This window comes from Thamnophis elegans, chromosome 7 (assembly GCF_009769535.1).
Source record: "Thamnophis elegans isolate rThaEle1 chromosome 7, rThaEle1.pri, whole genome shotgun sequence".
Classification (NCBI taxonomy): domain Eukaryota; kingdom Metazoa; phylum Chordata; class Lepidosauria; order Squamata; family Colubridae; genus Thamnophis; species Thamnophis elegans.
In genome coordinates, this window is record NC_045547.1 from 77043832 (window position 1) to 77062579 (window position 18748).

An 18748-nucleotide genomic window follows, 5' to 3' on the forward strand; every position below is an offset into this window, starting at 1 on the left:
TTTTACCGACCTTGGAAGAATGGAAGGCTGAGTCAACCTTGAGCCAGTCAGGATCGAATTGCTGGCGGTGAGCAGAGTCAGCCTACAATGCTGCGTTCTAATCCTTGCACCGCCACGGCCATAGTTCCCCACCCCTGTCTCATAGGAAAGATCTCCCAACTGAAAAATATGAGGTATGTATCTGAAAATCTGCCCTGGTCCCAGAATTCCCACTGCATGATTGCATCTTAAGCTTGGTTTAGACTTCAGCGTCACTGCACACAGCAATACTGTTTATATACCGCTTCACAGCCCTGTCTAAGCGATTTATAGAGTCAACATATTGCCCACCCCCCCAAACAATCTGGGTCCCCATTTTTACGACCTTGGAAGGACGGACGGCTGAGTCAACCTTGAGCCTGGTGAGATTTGAACTGCCAAATTGCAGGCAACAGAAGCAGCCCTGCGGTACGGCACTCTAACCACTGCGCCACCATGGCTCATTGGGGAATGTCTGCATTTATTACTTTGGCAAAGGTTAACGGTCTGGCTAGGGAGCGCTCAAACAACAAAGCACAGAGAAGGCGCTTTGCCATCGGCCCGCCTCCCAACAGGAAGTCGGATCAACCAATTGGCAGGCAGGGCGCATGTCTCCACGCAACCGGTAGTTGGGATTTGGGAAGTGTGCGCACTGGCCCGCCTGCAACCATTTGCAACCTCCGTTTATCCATCCACCCCTTCGCAGCATGGAGACCCATCGCCGCCTACGCGTAGTAGTTGAAGTCTGAATCAAACTTTAGCGAGACTCACCAACTGCCGAGTCTCTTTTGAACTTATCACAATAGAAACAGCCACTTTTTCCCCCTCCTGGTTTTAAATTTAAAGCTGTTTTAAATTTAAAAACAGTTAAAAAATATTTTTAAACTGTTTTTTTAAAAAAGTATTTGAAGTCTGAATCAAGCTTTAGCGAGACTCACCGACGGCCGAATCTCTTTTGAACTTATCATAACAGATACAGCCACTTTTTTTCCCCTCCTGGTTTTAAATTTAAAGCTGTTTTAAATTTAAAAACAGTTAAAAATATTTTAAACTGTTTTTTTAAAAAAAGTATTTGAAAAAAGTATTTTTTTTTCTTTCTTTCAAAGGCTGCACCACTGAATTCTGGGGGAGAGCAGGGGACACGAGGGGAAAAAAGGGGGAACAAAGGAAAAATAGTTAATATTCTGTAAGATAAAGTACCCCCCGATCCCTTCACCCCACCCCACCCCCCAAAAAAACCCACTCTTGTCCAAGCAGATCCAATTCACCGGGGTATTATCCGAATGGCTTTGTTCAAGTCCCAGGACCCGGATTGGGTACGAGCCATTTAAAAAAAAAAAGATTATTTTAAAAAGTTAATAGACACATCGGTCGGCTACCTCAGTGATGTAATGCCGACCAGCACTAGAATGTTATTCCGCCTATAAGGTTAGAAACGAGGAGTTTTGAGGAGGAGTAGAAAAACTGATTTGAGTTCAGGAAAGTTCTCCTCTTCTTTGGCAAAACAATGACCGAGAAGATACAAAAAGGTCCTTGTAAGTACTTGCGTTCAGTTTAATCCGTCTTGGAAAAAAATGAACTTAGCGGGGTAGGCAGCCCCAAAGTCAAAGTGATTCATGTATATATATATATATATATATCTATACATACATATACATATGTATATATATATATACGTTTTTTGCAGTTGTTGTTCTGTTGTAATGGGAACAGTTAAGGGCTGATGAAGTTTTTAAAAAAGAAGTATTTTAGGCATCGTATTTTTTACCGGTCCTGTGAATCTGCTGGAAGAGAGTCATGGAAAAGGCCATGCCAAGAATCTGGAAGACAAGCGAGAAAAAAAGGATGTTGGAATTAATTGTGGGATACAAACGGCATTTTTACGGAGGCTCACACACGCACGATCTCTACCAGAGTCACCAAGGACAGGCCCCAGTGGTGGATTTATCTTACTACTGGTTCGCTCGTGTGGGCGCAACACTTCTGCGCATGAGCAGAAGCGTCCGGGCAGGTGGGCGGAGCGTTCTGCCGCCGCTACCCGTTTGCCCGATCCAGCAGAAACCCACCTCTGACGGACCTTATTGCAGTAAGATCTTAATTCCTGCTATTTCGCCATGACTTTGAATTTATTTTCTTTTTTAAGACCCCGTAATCCCCTGAATTCAGGGTAGAGTCGGGGCACCTGAATGGAGCCGAGCATTTACTGGCCGGATGCCCTTCCTGACACCTATGCAGATTTCACAACAAATGTTGCCTGAGAGAGGGAAACGTCTGTCACGACCTAGGATTGAACTCTCTACCTTCCGAGTGGGAGGTGAGCATCATCACCGCTAGACGCATATATATCATAACTATTAAAACTGTTTCAAACTGGTCCTAACAGGAATCCCCCCGCTCAATTCTGGAGATGACCGGAAGTCCGGTTCCCCCACCATAGTCTCCTCCTTGCACGGTGTCTTTTTTCATCTGCCGACAGGAAGTCCAGTTCCCCCACCATAGAGTCGCCTTCTAGCATGGCGTCCTTTTTCCTCTACCTGTCCTAACCGAAAGCCCTATCAATTGTGGAGCTGACTGGTGACAGGGAGCCGCAGCAGAGGGATAGAAGAGCCACATGCGGCTCCAGAGCCACAGTTTGCTGATCCCTGAGTTAGCCCATACCTGTATTATGAGGAGACACATCCCAATGGCCCCCGGGATATGCTTGTTATCTTCAAACCACGTCATGACCTTCTCGTAGCACCCCTGGAGAAGAAACATTTTTTTAAACATTGTTTGATAGCAACAGCATTCTGAGCAGGAGAGAGCGGCCGGGGTGGGGGTTTGGGGAGGGAGGAAGGGTTGACTTCTCCTACCCATTAGTCTCCGGACTCGCTTCAAGGTGCTAGTCGTTACTTATAAAGCCCTACATGGCATCAGACCTGGGTACCTAAGAGACCGCCTCCTGCCAATTACCTCCCATAGACCGATCAGATCGCACAGACTAGGCCTCCTCCGGATTCCATCTGCCAGCTGGCGATTCCCCGGGGGAGGGCCTTCTCTGTTGCAGCTCCAGCCCTTTGGAATGAGCTCCCCGTGGAGATCCGGACCCTTACTATTCTCCCGGCCTTCCGCAAAGCCACAAAGATCTGGCTGTTCAGGCAGGCTGGGGGGCTGTTGAAATAGCCAGCCCCACGGGAACTATGAATGTTGTGTATTTTAAATTGTTGTTTGTCTATTTGCCTATTTATCCCCTTCCTTTGTTTATTGTAAGCCGCCCGGAGTCCTTCAAGAGTGGGCGGCATACAAGACCAATAAAACTAAACTAAACTAAACTAACTATTGTCTTCTCCATTTTGGAAACTCCTTGTAAGCAAGAGCCGTTGGCAGGAATTGAAAACTTCAAATGAAATTTGACAAGGACTCGACAAGGAGGTGGAATTTTGCTCTTTTGTGCACATACCAATTGCTCACCACTTTAGTTAAACAGTGTTTTTGTTTGTTTATAATTACATGATTTTACATGCTTGGCAACTGACTGCAAAACATGCCTGAAGGCAAGGTTATTTTCATTCAGAACGTGTCTGTGGCATGCACACACACACACACACACAAAATCTATCTAAATGTGTTTTGTGTGAATCTATAACTACCATATTTTTCAGAATATAAGACACACCTTTTTCCCACAAAAAAGAGGGTGAAAACCTGGATGCATTTTATACATTGAATACAGCATTTTTTGTCTCCCCAAAACCCCGCCCCCTTTGCAAAAATGGCAGTGCATAGCTTTTAGGCGGCTTCCAGGGTGCTCTGGGGGCTGGGAAGGGCAGAAATGAGCAAAAAGCCAGGCTGTTTTTTGCTTTTTTTGCCCCCTCCCCAGCCCCCAGAAGCACTCTATAAGCCTCCTAAAGGCTATGCATGCCCCTTTTTTGACAAAAAATGGGCCCATTTTTGTGAAAAATGGCCCATTTTTGGGAGGTCTGCAGAGTGCAAAAAATATTTTTTTTATTTGCCTCTTCAAAATCTTGGTGCGTCTTATACTCCGGTGCGTCTTATACTCTGAAAAAAATACGGTATATATTTCATCCCTGGAAGGAATATTTCCAGAGGATTTTACTCTTGTAAGGTTGGGTGGGAAGGTGAAAATCCTTCCCAGAAGACAGAAGGTAACTCAGTCTGTAGCACTGCTGAAGAAACCTGCGCAGAGAAACCTCCAGAAAGAGTCCCGATTGACTTGAAGGTGACTTTACTTTTTTTATGTACTACACAAGTACTTAAATCCTCTCTGGTGGAACGTAAGGGAGCTGCACAAGTTCCCTTCTGCAATCTGTAATCTAAGCGTCAACCCCGAGCCGAGTATTTTTAGTACCAGATCAATTCCCTGGACAAATGGCTGAGTGAACAACAGTTATTATCTATTAGCAGATTTATGCCTCGCTCCTATCCTGATTTACCTACAGCGTGGGTGTCAAACTGGATTTCTTCGAGAGCTGGACCAGCATTGTAGTTCTCCTCTGTGGGCCGGCTGGGGGGGGGGGAGGAGTGGGAGGGAGACGAGATGGATGCCTCCTGTAGCACTCCGCTAGCTGAAAACAGGCTGCGGGGGTGGGTGGGTGGGTGGTAAGGCCCCCTGTGGCCCGTTTTCAGCCTCCACAGCCTCCTGCAAAACTCTGCCGACTGAAAAAGGGTTGGGGGGGCTGGTGAGGCCCCTCGCGGCCATTTTTGGCCTCCATGGCCTCCTGCAGTACTCTGTTGGTTGAAAATGATCCACGAGGGGACTCATGAGGCCCTCTGCAGCCCGTTTTCAGCCACTGCAGCCTCCTGCAGAACTCTTGCCAGCGGCAAATGGGGCATGAGGGGACTCATGAGGCGCCCTACGGACCATTTTCACCCTCCACAGCCTCCTGCAGCACTCTGCCAGCTGAAAATAGGCTGCGAGGGGACTAGCGAGGCCCCCTGGGGCCCGTCTTCACCCTCCACGGCCTCCTGCAGCACTGTGCCAGCTGAAAATGGGCCATGAGGGGACTCATGAGGCCTCCTACTACTGCAATGCGCTTTACATGGGGCAGCCCTTGAAGAGTATTCGGAGACTTCAACTCATCCAGAACGCAGCCGCGCGAGCAATCGTGGGTGCACTTCGGTACACCCACGTTACACCTATCCTCCGCGAGCTGCACTGGTTACCGATCAGTCTCCGGATACGCTTCAAAGTGCTAGTCGTAACTTATAAAGCCCTTCATGGTATTGGACCTGGGTACTTGAGAGACCGCCTGCTGCCAATTACCTCCCATAGACCCGTTAGATCTCACAGGGTTGGCCTCTACATGTGCTCTACATGGGGCTGCCCTTGAAGAGCATCCGGCGACTTCAGCTAGTACAGAACGCGGCCGCGCGAGTGATTGTGGGTGCACCCCGGTTCACCCGCATAACACCTATCCTCCGCGAGCTGCGCTGGCTACCTGTAGATCTCCGGATGCGCTTCAAGGTGCTATTAGTCACCCATAAAGCCCTACATGGTAGTGGATCCGGATACTTGAGAGACCGCCTTCTGCCAATTACATCCCTGCGACCAATAAGATCACATAGATTAGGCCTCCTCCGTATCCCATCGGCCAGCCAGTGTCGGCTGGCAACTACAAGGAGGAGGGCCTTCTCAGTAGTAGCCCCGACCCTTTGGAACGAGCTCCCCGTGGAGATTCGTACCCTCTCCACCGTCCAGGCCTTCCGCACAGCCCTTAAGAACTGGCTCGCCCGTCAGGCCTGGGGATAAAGATAGTTACCCCTCCCGAATGATGAATGTGTGTTGTTTACTATTTTATTACATGTTTCTATCTTAATGTCTGTATTCCCCTCCCCCGATTTTATGTGAGCCGCCCTGAGTCCCCTCAGGGAAAAGGGCGGCCTACAAATACTAATAAAATCTCTAAAAAAAAAAAAAAAAAAAAAATCTCCTCCGGGTTCCATCTACTAGCCAATGCCATCTGGCTACTACCCGGGGGAGGGCCTTCTCTGTGGCAGCTCCGGCCCTCTGGAATGAACTCCCCGCAGGGATTCGGACCCTCACCTCTCTCCAGGCCTTCCGGAAAGCCGTCAAAACCTGGCTTTGCCGGCAGGCCTGGGGGTGATGAGTTCCCTCCCCTCTCGACTTGTATGGTTGTGTGACTCTTGCTTATTTTAATTGTCTGTATTTCGTTTTATGTTCCCCTTTTCCCCCTTTTGAATTGTTCGCCGCCCTAAGTCCTCCTGGAGAAGGGCGGCATATAAATAATAAAATTCAATTCAATTCAATTCAACTCCTGCAGCCCGTTTTCAGCCTCCATGGCCTCCTGAAGAATTCTACCAACTGAAAAAGGGTTCGAGCTGAGGGGACTGATGAGGCCCCCTGTGGCCCGTTTTCACCCTCCATGGCCTCCTGCAACACTCTGCCGGCTGAAAATGGGCCACGGGGGGATTTGAGAGCCCCCCCCCCGGCACATTTTGGCTAGCAGAGGCACCGCAGGCCAGTCCTTTTGTTATTTACAGGCCAGGCCTGTGGACCAGATCTAAGCATCCAGATCCGGTCCACAGGTCTTGAGTTTGACACCCCCGACATAGAGGTCATTCCCACCAAATTCTACGGGACTGAAGGATTCACGATGGAGACTATGATAGGTAGTTCTCGGCTTACAGCCATTCGTTTAGCCACCGTTCGAAGTTACAACGGCGCTGAAAAAAGCCACAGGGCCATTTTTCGCACTTAACGGTCTGTAGAGACTCTCGGTCAATCCAGGACCATCCCTGTGGTCACGTGATCAAAAATCCAGACACTTGGCAACTGCCCTGTATTTATGACGGTCGCAGCGCCCCGGGGGGGGGGGGTGTCACGTGACCCCCTTTTGCGACCTTTGGACCAGCAAAGTCAACGGGGAAGCCGGATTCACTTCACAACATCAGCGTGGCTAACGGAACAGCTGCAGCGACTCGCTTAACAACTGCCATCAAGAAAGGTCGTAAAATGGGGCAAAGCTCAGTTAACCACTCTCTTACTTCGCACTAGAAATCTGGGTCTCGTTTGTGGCCGTTCACTGAGGACTATCTATCTATATTCCTAGATGTTTGGAAGGATCTAGGGGAGAGCATACATTCGGGGGATGAGTTACCGTTTTCCACACCAAGTTCGTGTTGTTGGAATTCCGACCACAATCTTGGGAATTCTCCATACAGCATCTGTCAGGGACAACGTTATCACCCAATACGGGGTACCAATCTCTATAATCAGTTACCCCACAGCAGTGCATCTATTGGGGGAGGAAAAAGAGGAGAATGAGCTGGAAGTTTTTTTTTTTTAAGTATTTCTGTTCCTCAGAAAGTTACTTAAAAGTTCACAACACTACTAGAGAAATGAGAATATATTTCAGAAATGGATGTGTTAGACATGTAAAACAAAAGCAAGAGATCAAACACCTTATTACAGGTAGTCCTTGAGTAATAGCTGCTTTGTTCAGTGACCTTCAAACTTGTGATGGCCCTTCCTTGCTTCCTCCTTCCTTCCTTCCCTTTCCAGCAGGCATGTAAAAGGCGGCTGCTGGATGGGGAAGAAGGGAGGGATTGTGAGAGTGGCTGGGAAACTGTCACAAAATATCATGTGACCACAGTAATAGTAGCCAGTAGCATTGAAGCAGGGATGGGTTGCTGCTGGTGCAGAACATTATAAAACAACTCAAAAACATGATGGTAATAGCATGGGTGACCGGGAAACCAGTTTGGGGGCGTGGCCAGCCTGTCGTCCCTACCGCTTCGGCGACCCAGTTCCAATTTCTACAACCGGTTCGCCCGAACTAGTGTGAAACGGTAGCAACCCACCTCTGCACCGAAGTAGCTACACTTCCCCAAATTTCATTTCCCCACAAATCATGGGTTCTGGATTTTGGATACATTCTAGCTTGTTTCCAACATTATTGCCCGACAAATAACCGTTTTGCGCAGATCGCGAGAATGAGCATTTTAGTACTATATAGCTAGAGAAGCCTTATTAGCTTTTAACATTGGCTGGATTTATATAACAATTTGCAATGAGTTTTATTTGGTTTATGTTTTAATAGAGGGGGGTTGTTAAAAGGGAGTTTTATTATGGTGGTAAACCCCAGCTCAATAAACAGTGGTTATGGAAATAACCATTTACTGCAAATTGGAGTCACGGAAAGCATAGTTTTTAGTAATGAAAATGTTGTTCTTAGTTGTGAAGTCGTGTCCGACCCATCGCGACCCCATGGACAATGTTCCTCCAGGCCTTCCTGTCCTCTACTATCCCCCGGAGTCCATTTAAGGTCACGCCGACTGCTTCGGTGACTCCATCCAGCCACCCTCATTCTCTGTCGTCCCCTTCTTCTTTTGCCCTCAATCTTTCCCAGCCTTAGGCTCTTCTCCAAGGAGTCCTTCCTTCTCCTTAGGTGGCCAAAGCATTCGAGTTTCATATTCAGGATCTGAACTTCTAAAGAGCAGTCAGGATTACAGAAGGTTATAAGCAACACAAACTGTACGTAGATGAGCGTGTGTATTAAGTTCAAAAGGAAAGAAATTGCAGATTGCTAATGCTACCAAAAGCCACTAGATGGCAGCACCAGAACAGCAGAGACTTCTTGCCTTTCCTGCAGCGGTGGTCTACTTTTTGACTCAAGAGTTTGATTTGCAAAGACTAAAAATATTATATATTTTACCTCTGCTTGAATGATATTCCACGCATTCTTCAGCCCAACATTATTTTCCGTGTTATACAGCTTGAGGCCCTCCTTCAGGTCCTGCTTTGCACTTTCACTCACCTATTTCATAAAAAGAATGTGTTTTTTTTAAAGAGTTCTAATTGTTAACACTCTGCAGGTATAATTTTTCATTTGGCTGTTTGGTTGGACACGGTGTGACTGCCTTGTTCAGTGACCTTCAAACTTCTGATGGCCCTTCCTTCCTTCCTTCCTTCCTTCCTTCCCCTTCCAGCAGGCACGTAAAAGGCTGCTGCTGGATGGGGAAGAATGAAGGGATTGTGAGAGTGGCTGGGAAACTGTCACAGAATGGACTAAATGGAACAGAATCTCTTTTGCAAAGTCATCCTTAATGGGTGGAGACTCCGGGTTTCCAAAGTTGCCCTGGAAACAAATTTCTCAATGCAGCAGGAGTATCTGTGGGGTATGGTCAAAAAAGTCAAAATGGAAGCCGCAACAGCATGCGAATGAGTGCACATTTCGAAACGTGCATTGCAACCGCACGGAAGGTGCACTGCGGTAGCTCACAGAAGACGAAACAAAGGCAGGAGTGACCATAAGAAGGGCAGTGGCGGCGCAGTGGTTAGAATGCAACACTGCAGGCTAATTCTGCAGACTGCCAACTGCCAGCAGCTTTGGCAGTTCGAGTCTCACCGGCTCAAGGTTAACTCAGTCTTCTGTCTTTCTGAGGTCGGTAAAATGAGGACCCAGATGGTTTGGGGTAGGGGGGGGTGATAGGCTGACTCTGTAAACAGCTTAGAGAGGGCTGTAAAAGCACCGCGAAGCGGTCTATAAGTCTAAGTGCTATTGCTATCTATCGATCCTCTATCTGTGGTGGTGGAATGCAGCATTGCAGGCTGACTCTGCCCACTGCCAGGAGTTCGATCTTGACCAGTTCGAGGTTGTTTCAATCTTCCGTCCTTCTGAGTTTGGTAAAATGAGGAACCAGATTGTTGGGGGCATTAGGCTGATAGTATAAACTGCTTAGAGAGGGATGTGAAGCGGCATATAGGTTTAAATGCTATTGCAATTTCGTTGTATTTAAGTACAACGACAATAAAGATTATACTTACTCCTAATCTGGGAAGGACTGCATTTTAACACAAGATGGATCTGTGCAAAAGGCTTTCCTAGCTGCGCTTGCTACACGCTCTTTTGAAAGTAACTAAGGGGGAGCGGTGGCTCAGTGGCTAAGACGCTGAGCTTGTTGATCAGAAAGGTCAGCAGGTCGGCGGTTCGAATCCCTAGCGCCGCGTTACAGAGTGAGCTCCCGTTACTTGTCCCAGCTTCTGCCAACCTAGCAGTTCGAAAGCCCATAAAAAAAATGCAAGTAGAAAAATAGGAACCACCTTTGGTGGGAAGGGAACGGCGTTCCGTGCGCCTTCGGCATTGAGTCATGCCAATCATGGAGACGTATTTGGACAATGCTGGCTCTTCGGCTTTGAAACGGAGATGAGCACCGCCACCTAGAGTAGGGAACGACTAGCACATATGTGCAAGGGGAACCTTTACCTTTAAGGGTGCAGGAACACACACAAACACACACACACCAAATTGTAGAGCCGTTTGGTCTGGGGAAGCAAAGCTCACTCAGAACTAGGAAGGGAAGGTCCCTGAATTCTGTGGACAGGCAGCCACCCTGCCCCGCTCCTCTTCATTCTGCTCCTCCATTCCCCCCTTCCCCCATCCAAGGACGGAGGGAAATCCTTGGCTGCATCCCTCAAAGCAGCCAGAGTTTGATTGATGGGTCTGAGTACCAGGCAGCCTACAGACGATACCTGATCTCATGCTGATGGATGACCTCCCCAGAGGCCTCACGTAGGGGTGGATTTGAGAGGACTGAACCTTCAAGGACCCCACAAATCAGGGGTCTTCATTAGACCTCTCCCCGCTTCGGGCTTGGAAAAGAGAGAAGAGCCACTGCAACACTGCACAAACACACACACACACAAACACACACACGGTTCCCTTAGTCGATCTAGAAAGATCCCCCATTGATGGGGAGAGATCAAGGACAGCCAGAAGAGGTCGCATATCTGAGCTCTTCCCCCCCTCCTCCAGGTCACCAATAAATGCAATGTACCATATTTTTAGGAGTATAAGACGCACCCTTTTCCCTCAAAAAAGAGGCTGAAAATCTGGGTGTGCCTTATGCACTGAATGCAGCATTTTTTGCCTCCCGAAACCCTTTGCAAAAATGGCCATGCAGAGCCTTTAGGAGGCTTCTAGAGTGCTCCTGGGGGCTGGGGAGGGCAGAAATGAGGGAAAAACAGGCTGTATGAAAAAAGGTATTCATGCCTTTTTTTTTTTTTGAAAAAAAAAGGGCCGTTTTTGGGAAGTCTGCAGAGTGTAAAAACTTTTTTTTAATTTGCCTCTTCAAAACCTTGGTGCGTCTTATACTCCGGTGCATCTTATACTCCGGTGCGTCTTATACTCCAAAAAATACAGTATGTCAATCAAATGTCATTGCCCACCACCTCAAACCTGATTGGAAAAGAGCCCAGATAACACTAATTGTACTGATATTTAATTATTATATTGGCATTCGCATTAATAATGACGGATATTAACAATACACTAATATTAACGTTTAAGACAATGGTAAGGTAAAGGTTCCCCTCGCACATACGTGCTAGTTGTTCCCAACTCTAGGGGGCGGTGCTCATCTCTGTTTCAAAGCCGAAGAGCCAGCGCTGTCCTAAGACGTCTCCGTGGTCATGTGGCCGGCATGGCTAAATGCCGAAGGCGCATGGAACGCTGTTCCCTTCCCACCAAAGGTGGTTCCTATTTTTCTACTTGCATTTTTTACATGCTTTCAAACCGCTCAGCTGGCAGAAGCTGGGACAAGTAATGGGAACTCACTCCATTAGGGATTCGAACTGCCGACCTTTCTGACTGACAAGCTCAGGGTCTTAGCCCCTGAGCCCCTGCGTATTTTTTTTAAAGCATAGTCCCAAACCAAGATGTATTTTCAAGCTATTTTTTCCCCCTCTCTCCACCTTTTTATGCCATAAACAATTCTTTTTCCTTTTTTTGTGTGGGTGGGGGGAGTGAGTTGATTAAGCGGTAAATGCGCTTAGCTGGTTCTCAGTTAGGAACCGGTGTGCAAATTAATGTTTCGGCAGCCTTTTTTCCTTCTATCGTGACATAATTTTACCCCAGGAATTACGGTTTGGCAATGACCAACAGCTGTTTCGCTGACGGGCCATGTACTGTATAGCACCATAAATAAACTGTTAATTTCATTCTCGGTTGACCTACATCCTGTGTCTTTCTTGATTCAACTGAATGTACAAGAATGCTTCGGTCACAGCCTTGCTGCCATGCTCATTATCTTTTGAGGAAATATGCATGAATGTATACATATATTCCACCCCCCCACAAGGAATTAAGACGAAAGAAAAGAAGCTTTTGCTTCTGAAGATGAGCTAACCAGCTTAGTGGTGGGTCTGTCTGTCTGTCTGTCTGTCTGTCTGTGAGTGACTATATAAATACTTACCTTGTCCATGTAAACGAAGAACAAAATGAGTAATATCAGTTCAGCCAGGAGAATGATCAGCAAAACGACAAAAAACTGAAAGAAAGGACAACAGGAAGAGGGTGGAGGGTCAGAATCAGATCACAGAAAACGCGGAGAGAATCCCGCGTCAATGATATCGCTGGGGAGGAAAACACGAGATGCAGAGTTACATTAACCTACTTTGGGATAATCAAAACAACAAGGGAAATGAGCTCTGATTAAATTCCACCCACCCACCCACCCACCCGCAGACAGCTGGGTCCCCATCATCACGTGGCCTGCGAGATCGGTCCAGCGGTCCCTGAATGGGGTCGCAATTCCCTCCAGGGCAGCTGGACTGGAAACAGTTTGTGTGTATGTGTCTGTTCTTGGGCTAACGGCCCCTGTTTTAAATCACAGCTGGAGGGGATGAGCTGGGGGAAAGAAGCACTGTCAACTGACCCAAACGGTTCTGATTCCACCTGGGACCGAAAGCTTCGGTGATGGCAAATCGACTCTGGATCGGTTGACCCCCAAAAGTGCTTCTTCAGCTCTGACGGGATGGTGGGGAAGGGAAGGATTGATACTCCTTGCAGACAGCTGGTCATTTGCATCCTTCTAGTGAGTCCTTGAGGCCACTTGGAGGTTTATCTCTGTCCTCAGGGTCACCTGAGTGGTGCAAATGGTTCCTGTAACCTGCAATTATTTTCCTCTGGAAATCTGTTCCTCCTCCCACACCAATCCAAGGGTCTTCATCCCAAATTGTATAGCTAAAAGGTCTGTAGAGATTCTCAGTCAATCCAGGTCATGGTTGTCCCAAAGTTGCTTTTTTCAGGAGGCAACTGGAGTTTGGTTTTTCTTTTGAAGACGTTACGCTTCTCATCCAAAGAAGCTTCTTCATCTCTGTCTGGATGGTGGGGAAGGGAAGGATTTACATTCCTTGCAGATAGCTAGTCATTTGCATCCTTTTAGACTTTTAGAGTGTCGTTGAGGCCACTTGGAGGTTTATCAGTGTCCTCAAGAGTCACCTGAGTGGTGCAAATGGTTCCTGTAACCTGCAATTATTTTCCTCTGGAAATCCGTTCCTCCTCCCACACCATTCCAAGGGTCTTCATCCCAAATTGTATCGCTAAAGGTCTGTAGAGATTCTCAGTCAATACAGGTCATGATTGTCCCAAAGTTGCTTTTTTTCAGAAGGCAACTGGACTTTCTTGTTTTTTTCATTTGAAGACGTTTCGCTTCTCATCCAAGAAGCAGTTCCACCACAAAACCGCGGTAGACTAAAGCGCGCTCGACGAAAGCACGTACCTGACGTCATCACAGCGCGACGAAAACATCACGCTGTGAGCAGTAAAGTTAAAATTAACACGAAAACCTTACCCTAACCCCCCCAAACCTAACCCTAAACCTAACCCTTAACCTAACCCTAAAACTAACCCTAAACCTAACCCTTAACCTAACGCTAAACCTAACGCTAACCCTTAACCTAACCCTAAACCTAACCCTAACGCTTAACGTAACCCTAAACCTAACCCTAACCCTTAACCTAACCCTAACCCTAACCCTAACCCTAACCCTAACCCTAAACCTAACCCTTACCTTTACGTGAATCGGCTTGCTTTAAAAGCGCTTTTTAAAGCGCCCTTTTTTCTCCGCTGTCGTATTTGTCGCGCTGCTGATGACGTCAGGTACGCACTTTAATCGGGCGCGCTTTAGTGGACCGCGGTTTTGTCGTGCCACGCCAAGAAGCTTCTTCAGTTCTGACTGGATGGTGGGGGAATGGAAGGATTTATACTCCTTGCTGGTCATTTGCATCCTTTTAGAGAGTCCTTGAGGCCACTTGGAGGTCTATCTGTGTCCTTAAGGTCACCTGAGTGGTGCAAATGTTGTGGAACCTTCTTGGAACTGCTGAAAGGACTGTGTTGTAGATTGGAGATATAGCTGATGTCCTATCCCTCCCCCTCTGTGGCCTCTTTGACCCCCTTTTCAAACCAGCAGTCCTCTCTCTCTCTCCAAAATGTGGACTTCGCTGTCTTCAAATCAAAATGTCTTCAAAAGAAAACCAGAAAGTCCGGGTGTCTCCTGAAAAAAGCATCTTTGGGACAAGCATGACGGAGAATCTCCATAGACTTCCTTGGTTATATTACTTGAAAAGGTTTCGCTTCTCATCCAAGAAGCTTCTTCAGCTCTGGGTTAGGGTTGAACTGAAGAAGCTTCTTGGATGAGAAGCGAAACATCTTCAAAGAAAAAAACCAGAAAGCCCAGGTGCCTCCTGAAAAAAAAAAACACCTTTGGGACAGCCATGACCCGGATGATGACTGAGAATCTCTACAGACTTTCAGCTATACAATTTGGGATGAAAACCCTTGGAATGGTGTGGGAATAGGAATAGATTTCCAGAGGGGAAAAGTTGCAGACAACAGGAACAAGAAGCACCACTCAGGTGACCTTAAGGACACAGATAAAACTCCAAGCAGCCTCAACGACCCTCTAAAAGGATGAAAATGACCAGCTGTCTGCAAGGAGTATAATTCCTTCCATTTTTTCAGTATCTTGTCAGAGCTGAAGAAGCTTCTTGGATGAGAAGCGAAACGTCTTCAAAGAAAAAAAAAATAAGAAAGTCCAGTTGCCTCTTGAAAAAGCACCTTTGGGACAACCATGACCTGGAAGACTGAGAATTTCTACAGACTTTTAGCTATACAGTTTGGGATGAAGACCCTTAAAATGGGGTGGGAATAGGAATGGATTTCCAGAGGGAAAAAGTTGCAGACTAGAGGAACAAGAAGCACCACTCAGGTGACCCTGAGGACATAGGTGGCTTCCAAGACCCTCTAAAAGGATGCAAATGACCAGCTGTCTGCAAGGAATATAAATCCTTCCATTCCACACTGTCCTGTCAGAGCTGGAGAAGCTTCTTGGGTGAGAAGAGAAACATCTTCAAAGAAAAAAAAATAAGAAAGTCCAGTTGCCTCTTGAAAAAGCACCTTTGGGACAACCATGACCTGGAAGACTGAGAATCTCTACAGACCTTTTAGCTATACAATTTGGGATGAAGACCCTTGGAATGGTGAGGGAGAAGGAACGGATTTCCAGAGGGAAATAATTGCAGACTACAAGAACCACTAAAAGAACCAGGAGATAAACCTCCAAGTGGCCTCAACGACCCTCTAAAAGGATGCAAATGACCAGCTGTCTGCAAGGAGTATCAATCCTTCTTTTCCCCACTGTCCATCAGAACTGAAGAAGCTTCTTGGGTGAGAAGCGAAACCTCTTCAAAAGAAAAAGGAGAAAGTCCAGTTGCCTCCTGAAAAAGCACCTTTGGGACAACCATGACTTGGATGACGGAGAATCTCATAGATGTCTCGATCAGTTGGATTGCTGATATGTATCCAACCAGCGCAGTCTTTGAAGGCAGTTCAATAACCACAGATGGTCAAGAAGGTGGCAGCGAGTTGGCCAGCCTCCTGGCAATCATGAGGATGCCCCAGTTTACATCAAGCTCTACCTTGCCAGAACTGATACAGGTAGTCCTTGACTTACAACAGTTCACTTAGCGACCATTCGAAGTTACAACAGCACCGGGGGGGGGGGGGGAAAGACTCACGACCGTTTTCGAGCCGTTGCTTGTCGGAAGGTCATAAAAGGGGATCACGTGACCCCGGGGCATTGCGACCGTCATAAATGTGAGCCAGTTGTCTTAACATCTGCATTTTGATCAGGTGACCCCGGGGATGCTGCAACGGTCGTAATTGTGAAAAACGGTCACTTTTCAGTGCCGTTGTACCTTCAAACGCTCCCTAAAGAAACTGTTGCAAGTCGAGGGTTATTGGTACAGTAGTGGAGGCTTTGGCAGCGGGGAAAAAAGGCAATTTCTCAAGTCCCTGGCACGAAACAGAATCCAACTTACACTTAAAAGTAGGCACTTGTTTTCTTTGATGGCACCCAAACAGCCTAGAAAAGCTGTCACCATGACAATGGTCCCGATGGCAATGACCAGGTTGGCAGCCGACAGCGACGGGAACGTGGGAGAAAACGTGGCGAAGTTTCCTTGGGATACCGAGAGCCATATTCCCACGCCCAGGAGCCCACAGCCGCACAGCTGAATGGAAAAAAAGAAAGAGACAAATAAAAAAGAGGAGAGATGAAGAAGGGGGAAAAAAAACCTTCTGCCTTTGCCCTTTGCCGCACACAGATTGGGGATAGAAGACTGGCACTTGGACTGGTGAGAGGAGGGAGGTGCCACTTGTGTCCCTTACCGTGGTGGGCCTGCTGACAATTTCCTAACAGCGAGAACAATTAACCAGTGAATGGCTTGCCTCCAGATGTTGTGGGTGCTTCAACACTGGAGGTTTATAAAAAGAGACTGGGCATCCACTTGTCCGGAACGGTAGAAGGCAGGGGTGTCAAACTCAATTTCATTGAGGGCAGCATCAGGGCTGTGGTTGACCTCTGGGAGCTGGGCGGGCATGACCAATTGGGTGGGTGTGGGAAGCTTGATATCACTCACTGGGTGTGGCCAACTGGGTGGGCATGGCCAGCTTGACATCACACACTGGGCGTGGTCGACTGGGTGGCCCTGGCCAGCTTGACATCACTCATTGGGCATGGCCACACTCACTGGGTGTGGCCGACTGAGTCGGCATGGCCTGCTGGCTGGGCGTGGCCAGCTTGAAATCACTTACTGGGCATGGCCAACTGGGAGGGCATTGCTAGTTGGGTGGACATGGCCAGCTTGACACCACTCCCCAAACTGCTGACCCGATGTTTCCTCTTCGCATTGTGTGGCCAACTGGGTGGCCCTGGCCAGCTTGACATCACTCACTGGGCATGGCCAACTGGGAGGGCATTGCTAGTTGGGTGGACATGGCCAGCTTGACACCACTCCCCAAACTGCTGACCCGATGTTTCCTCTTCGCATTGTGTAGACTGGGCTGAAGCGACATGGGGAGGCACCTTACATTTTCCAGGACAGCCTCGCGGGCAGGCGTGTCATTCACTTAACTTCCCTACCGCTTCACAAATGTGAGCATGGCTTCCGCGCATGCGCTTTGGCTTTTTAAAAGGGTGTAAATGGGATGCCATAGAGTCGGAGAAGGTGGGCGGGGCCACCTGCAATTTCTGCTACCGGTTCGGGCGAACTGGTCTGAGCCAGCGGAATACCACCTCTAACCACGGGCTAGATCCAAGCACGTGGTGGTCCGGATTCGGCCCGCGGGCTTTGAGTTTGACACCCCTGGTACAGGCTCTCCCGCTTGAGCATTCAATGTCTAAGTGACCATCGTATCTTACCTACATCAGAGTTTTGCACTTAGGCAAGAAAACCCAAATGGACAAATGCAGAGTAGGTGAAATCTGGCTCAACAGCCATTAACTGTTATAGGGAGATCTTGCAGTCTTAGTAGGCGGTCAATTAAATATCAGCCAGCCCTGTGCTGCAGCCATAAAAAACAACAACACCCCAAGGCAATCCTAAACTGCAATTAACAGAGGGATAGAATCAAGATCATAGGAAGTGTTAGTACCGCTTCATTATGCCTTGGTAAAGCCACCCTTGGAATACGGCATCCAGTTTTAAGCATTGTGAGGTTAAAAAAAATACTCTGGAAAGAGTGCAGAGAAGAGCAGCAATGATAATTAGGGGGCTGGATGCTAAAACATAGGAAGAACGATTGCAGGAACTGGGTATGTCTAGTTCAGGGTTCAGCAAACTGTGGCTCTGGAGCCGCATGTGGCTCTTTCATCCCTCTGTTGCATCTCCCTGTTGCTCAAACTATGTGTCACAACCACCAATGTGTGACACCCGCTTGCACGCGATTTATTGAGCTTTTTGAGCCCCCCGGTAGGCCAACCAAGGATAAATCCAAGAAAAGAAAAGTTTCAGAAGAAAACAGAATTTTTAATTCAACTACCATATTTTTCGGAGTATAAGGCGCACCGGAGTATAAGACGCACTAAGGTTTTGAAGAAGCAAATTAAAAAAAAAAGTTTTTGTACTCTGCAAACCTCCCCAAAATGGCTCTTTTTTGCAAAAACGGGCCTGTTTCCCCCGCACCCAAAAGGCATGAATAGCCTTTAGGAAGTTTGCTCCTGGGGGCTAGGGAGGGGGTAAAATTGAGCAAAAAAGGGCAGTTTTTTGCTCATTTCTGCCCTCCCCAGCCCCCAGGAGCTCTCTAAAAGCTTCCTAGAGGCTATGCACGGTCATTTTGGTGAAGGGGACGGGGTTTCAGGAGGCAAAAAATGCTGTATTCAGTGTATAAGACGCACCCAGGTTTTCAGCCACTTTTTTGAGGGAAAAAGGTGCGTCTTATACTCCTAAAAATATGGTGCATATGCTAGTTCTGTGGCCACTGAGGAAACAGACAGGCACGGGAAGGGTTTTGTGATTCCCTGTGTTTTCTTTTCTGTGGGAAATGGGTCCAAATGTCTCTTTGGGTGTTTAAGGTTGCCAACCTCTAGTCTAGTCTAATGAAAGGAAGGACTAGGGATGACATGATAGTGGTCTTCCAATATTTGACAA

General features: G+C 47.6%; 1 protein-coding gene across 2 annotated transcripts in view; it reads right to left on the bottom strand.

Annotated features, from left to right (window-relative positions):
• Positions 1-1266: 1266 nt before the first annotated feature.
• Positions 1267-18748, bottom strand: part of TSPAN9 (tetraspanin 9) — a 126608-nt gene continuing 109126 nt past the window's right edge. For both annotated transcript variants that reach the window (XM_032221547.1, XM_032221546.1), the window contains 6 exons: positions 16139-16330; positions 12232-12306; positions 8694-8795; positions 7137-7274; positions 2677-2760; positions 1267-1838 (listed from right to left, as the gene is read on the bottom strand). In XM_032221547.1, coding sequence (XP_032077438.1) covers positions 1767-1838; positions 2677-2760; positions 7137-7274; positions 8694-8795; positions 12232-12306; positions 16139-16330 — 663 coding nt within the window. In that variant the 3' untranslated portion in view covers positions 1267-1766. The remainder of the gene's footprint in view (positions 1839-2676; positions 2761-7136; positions 7275-8693; positions 8796-12231; positions 12307-16138; positions 16331-18748) is intronic.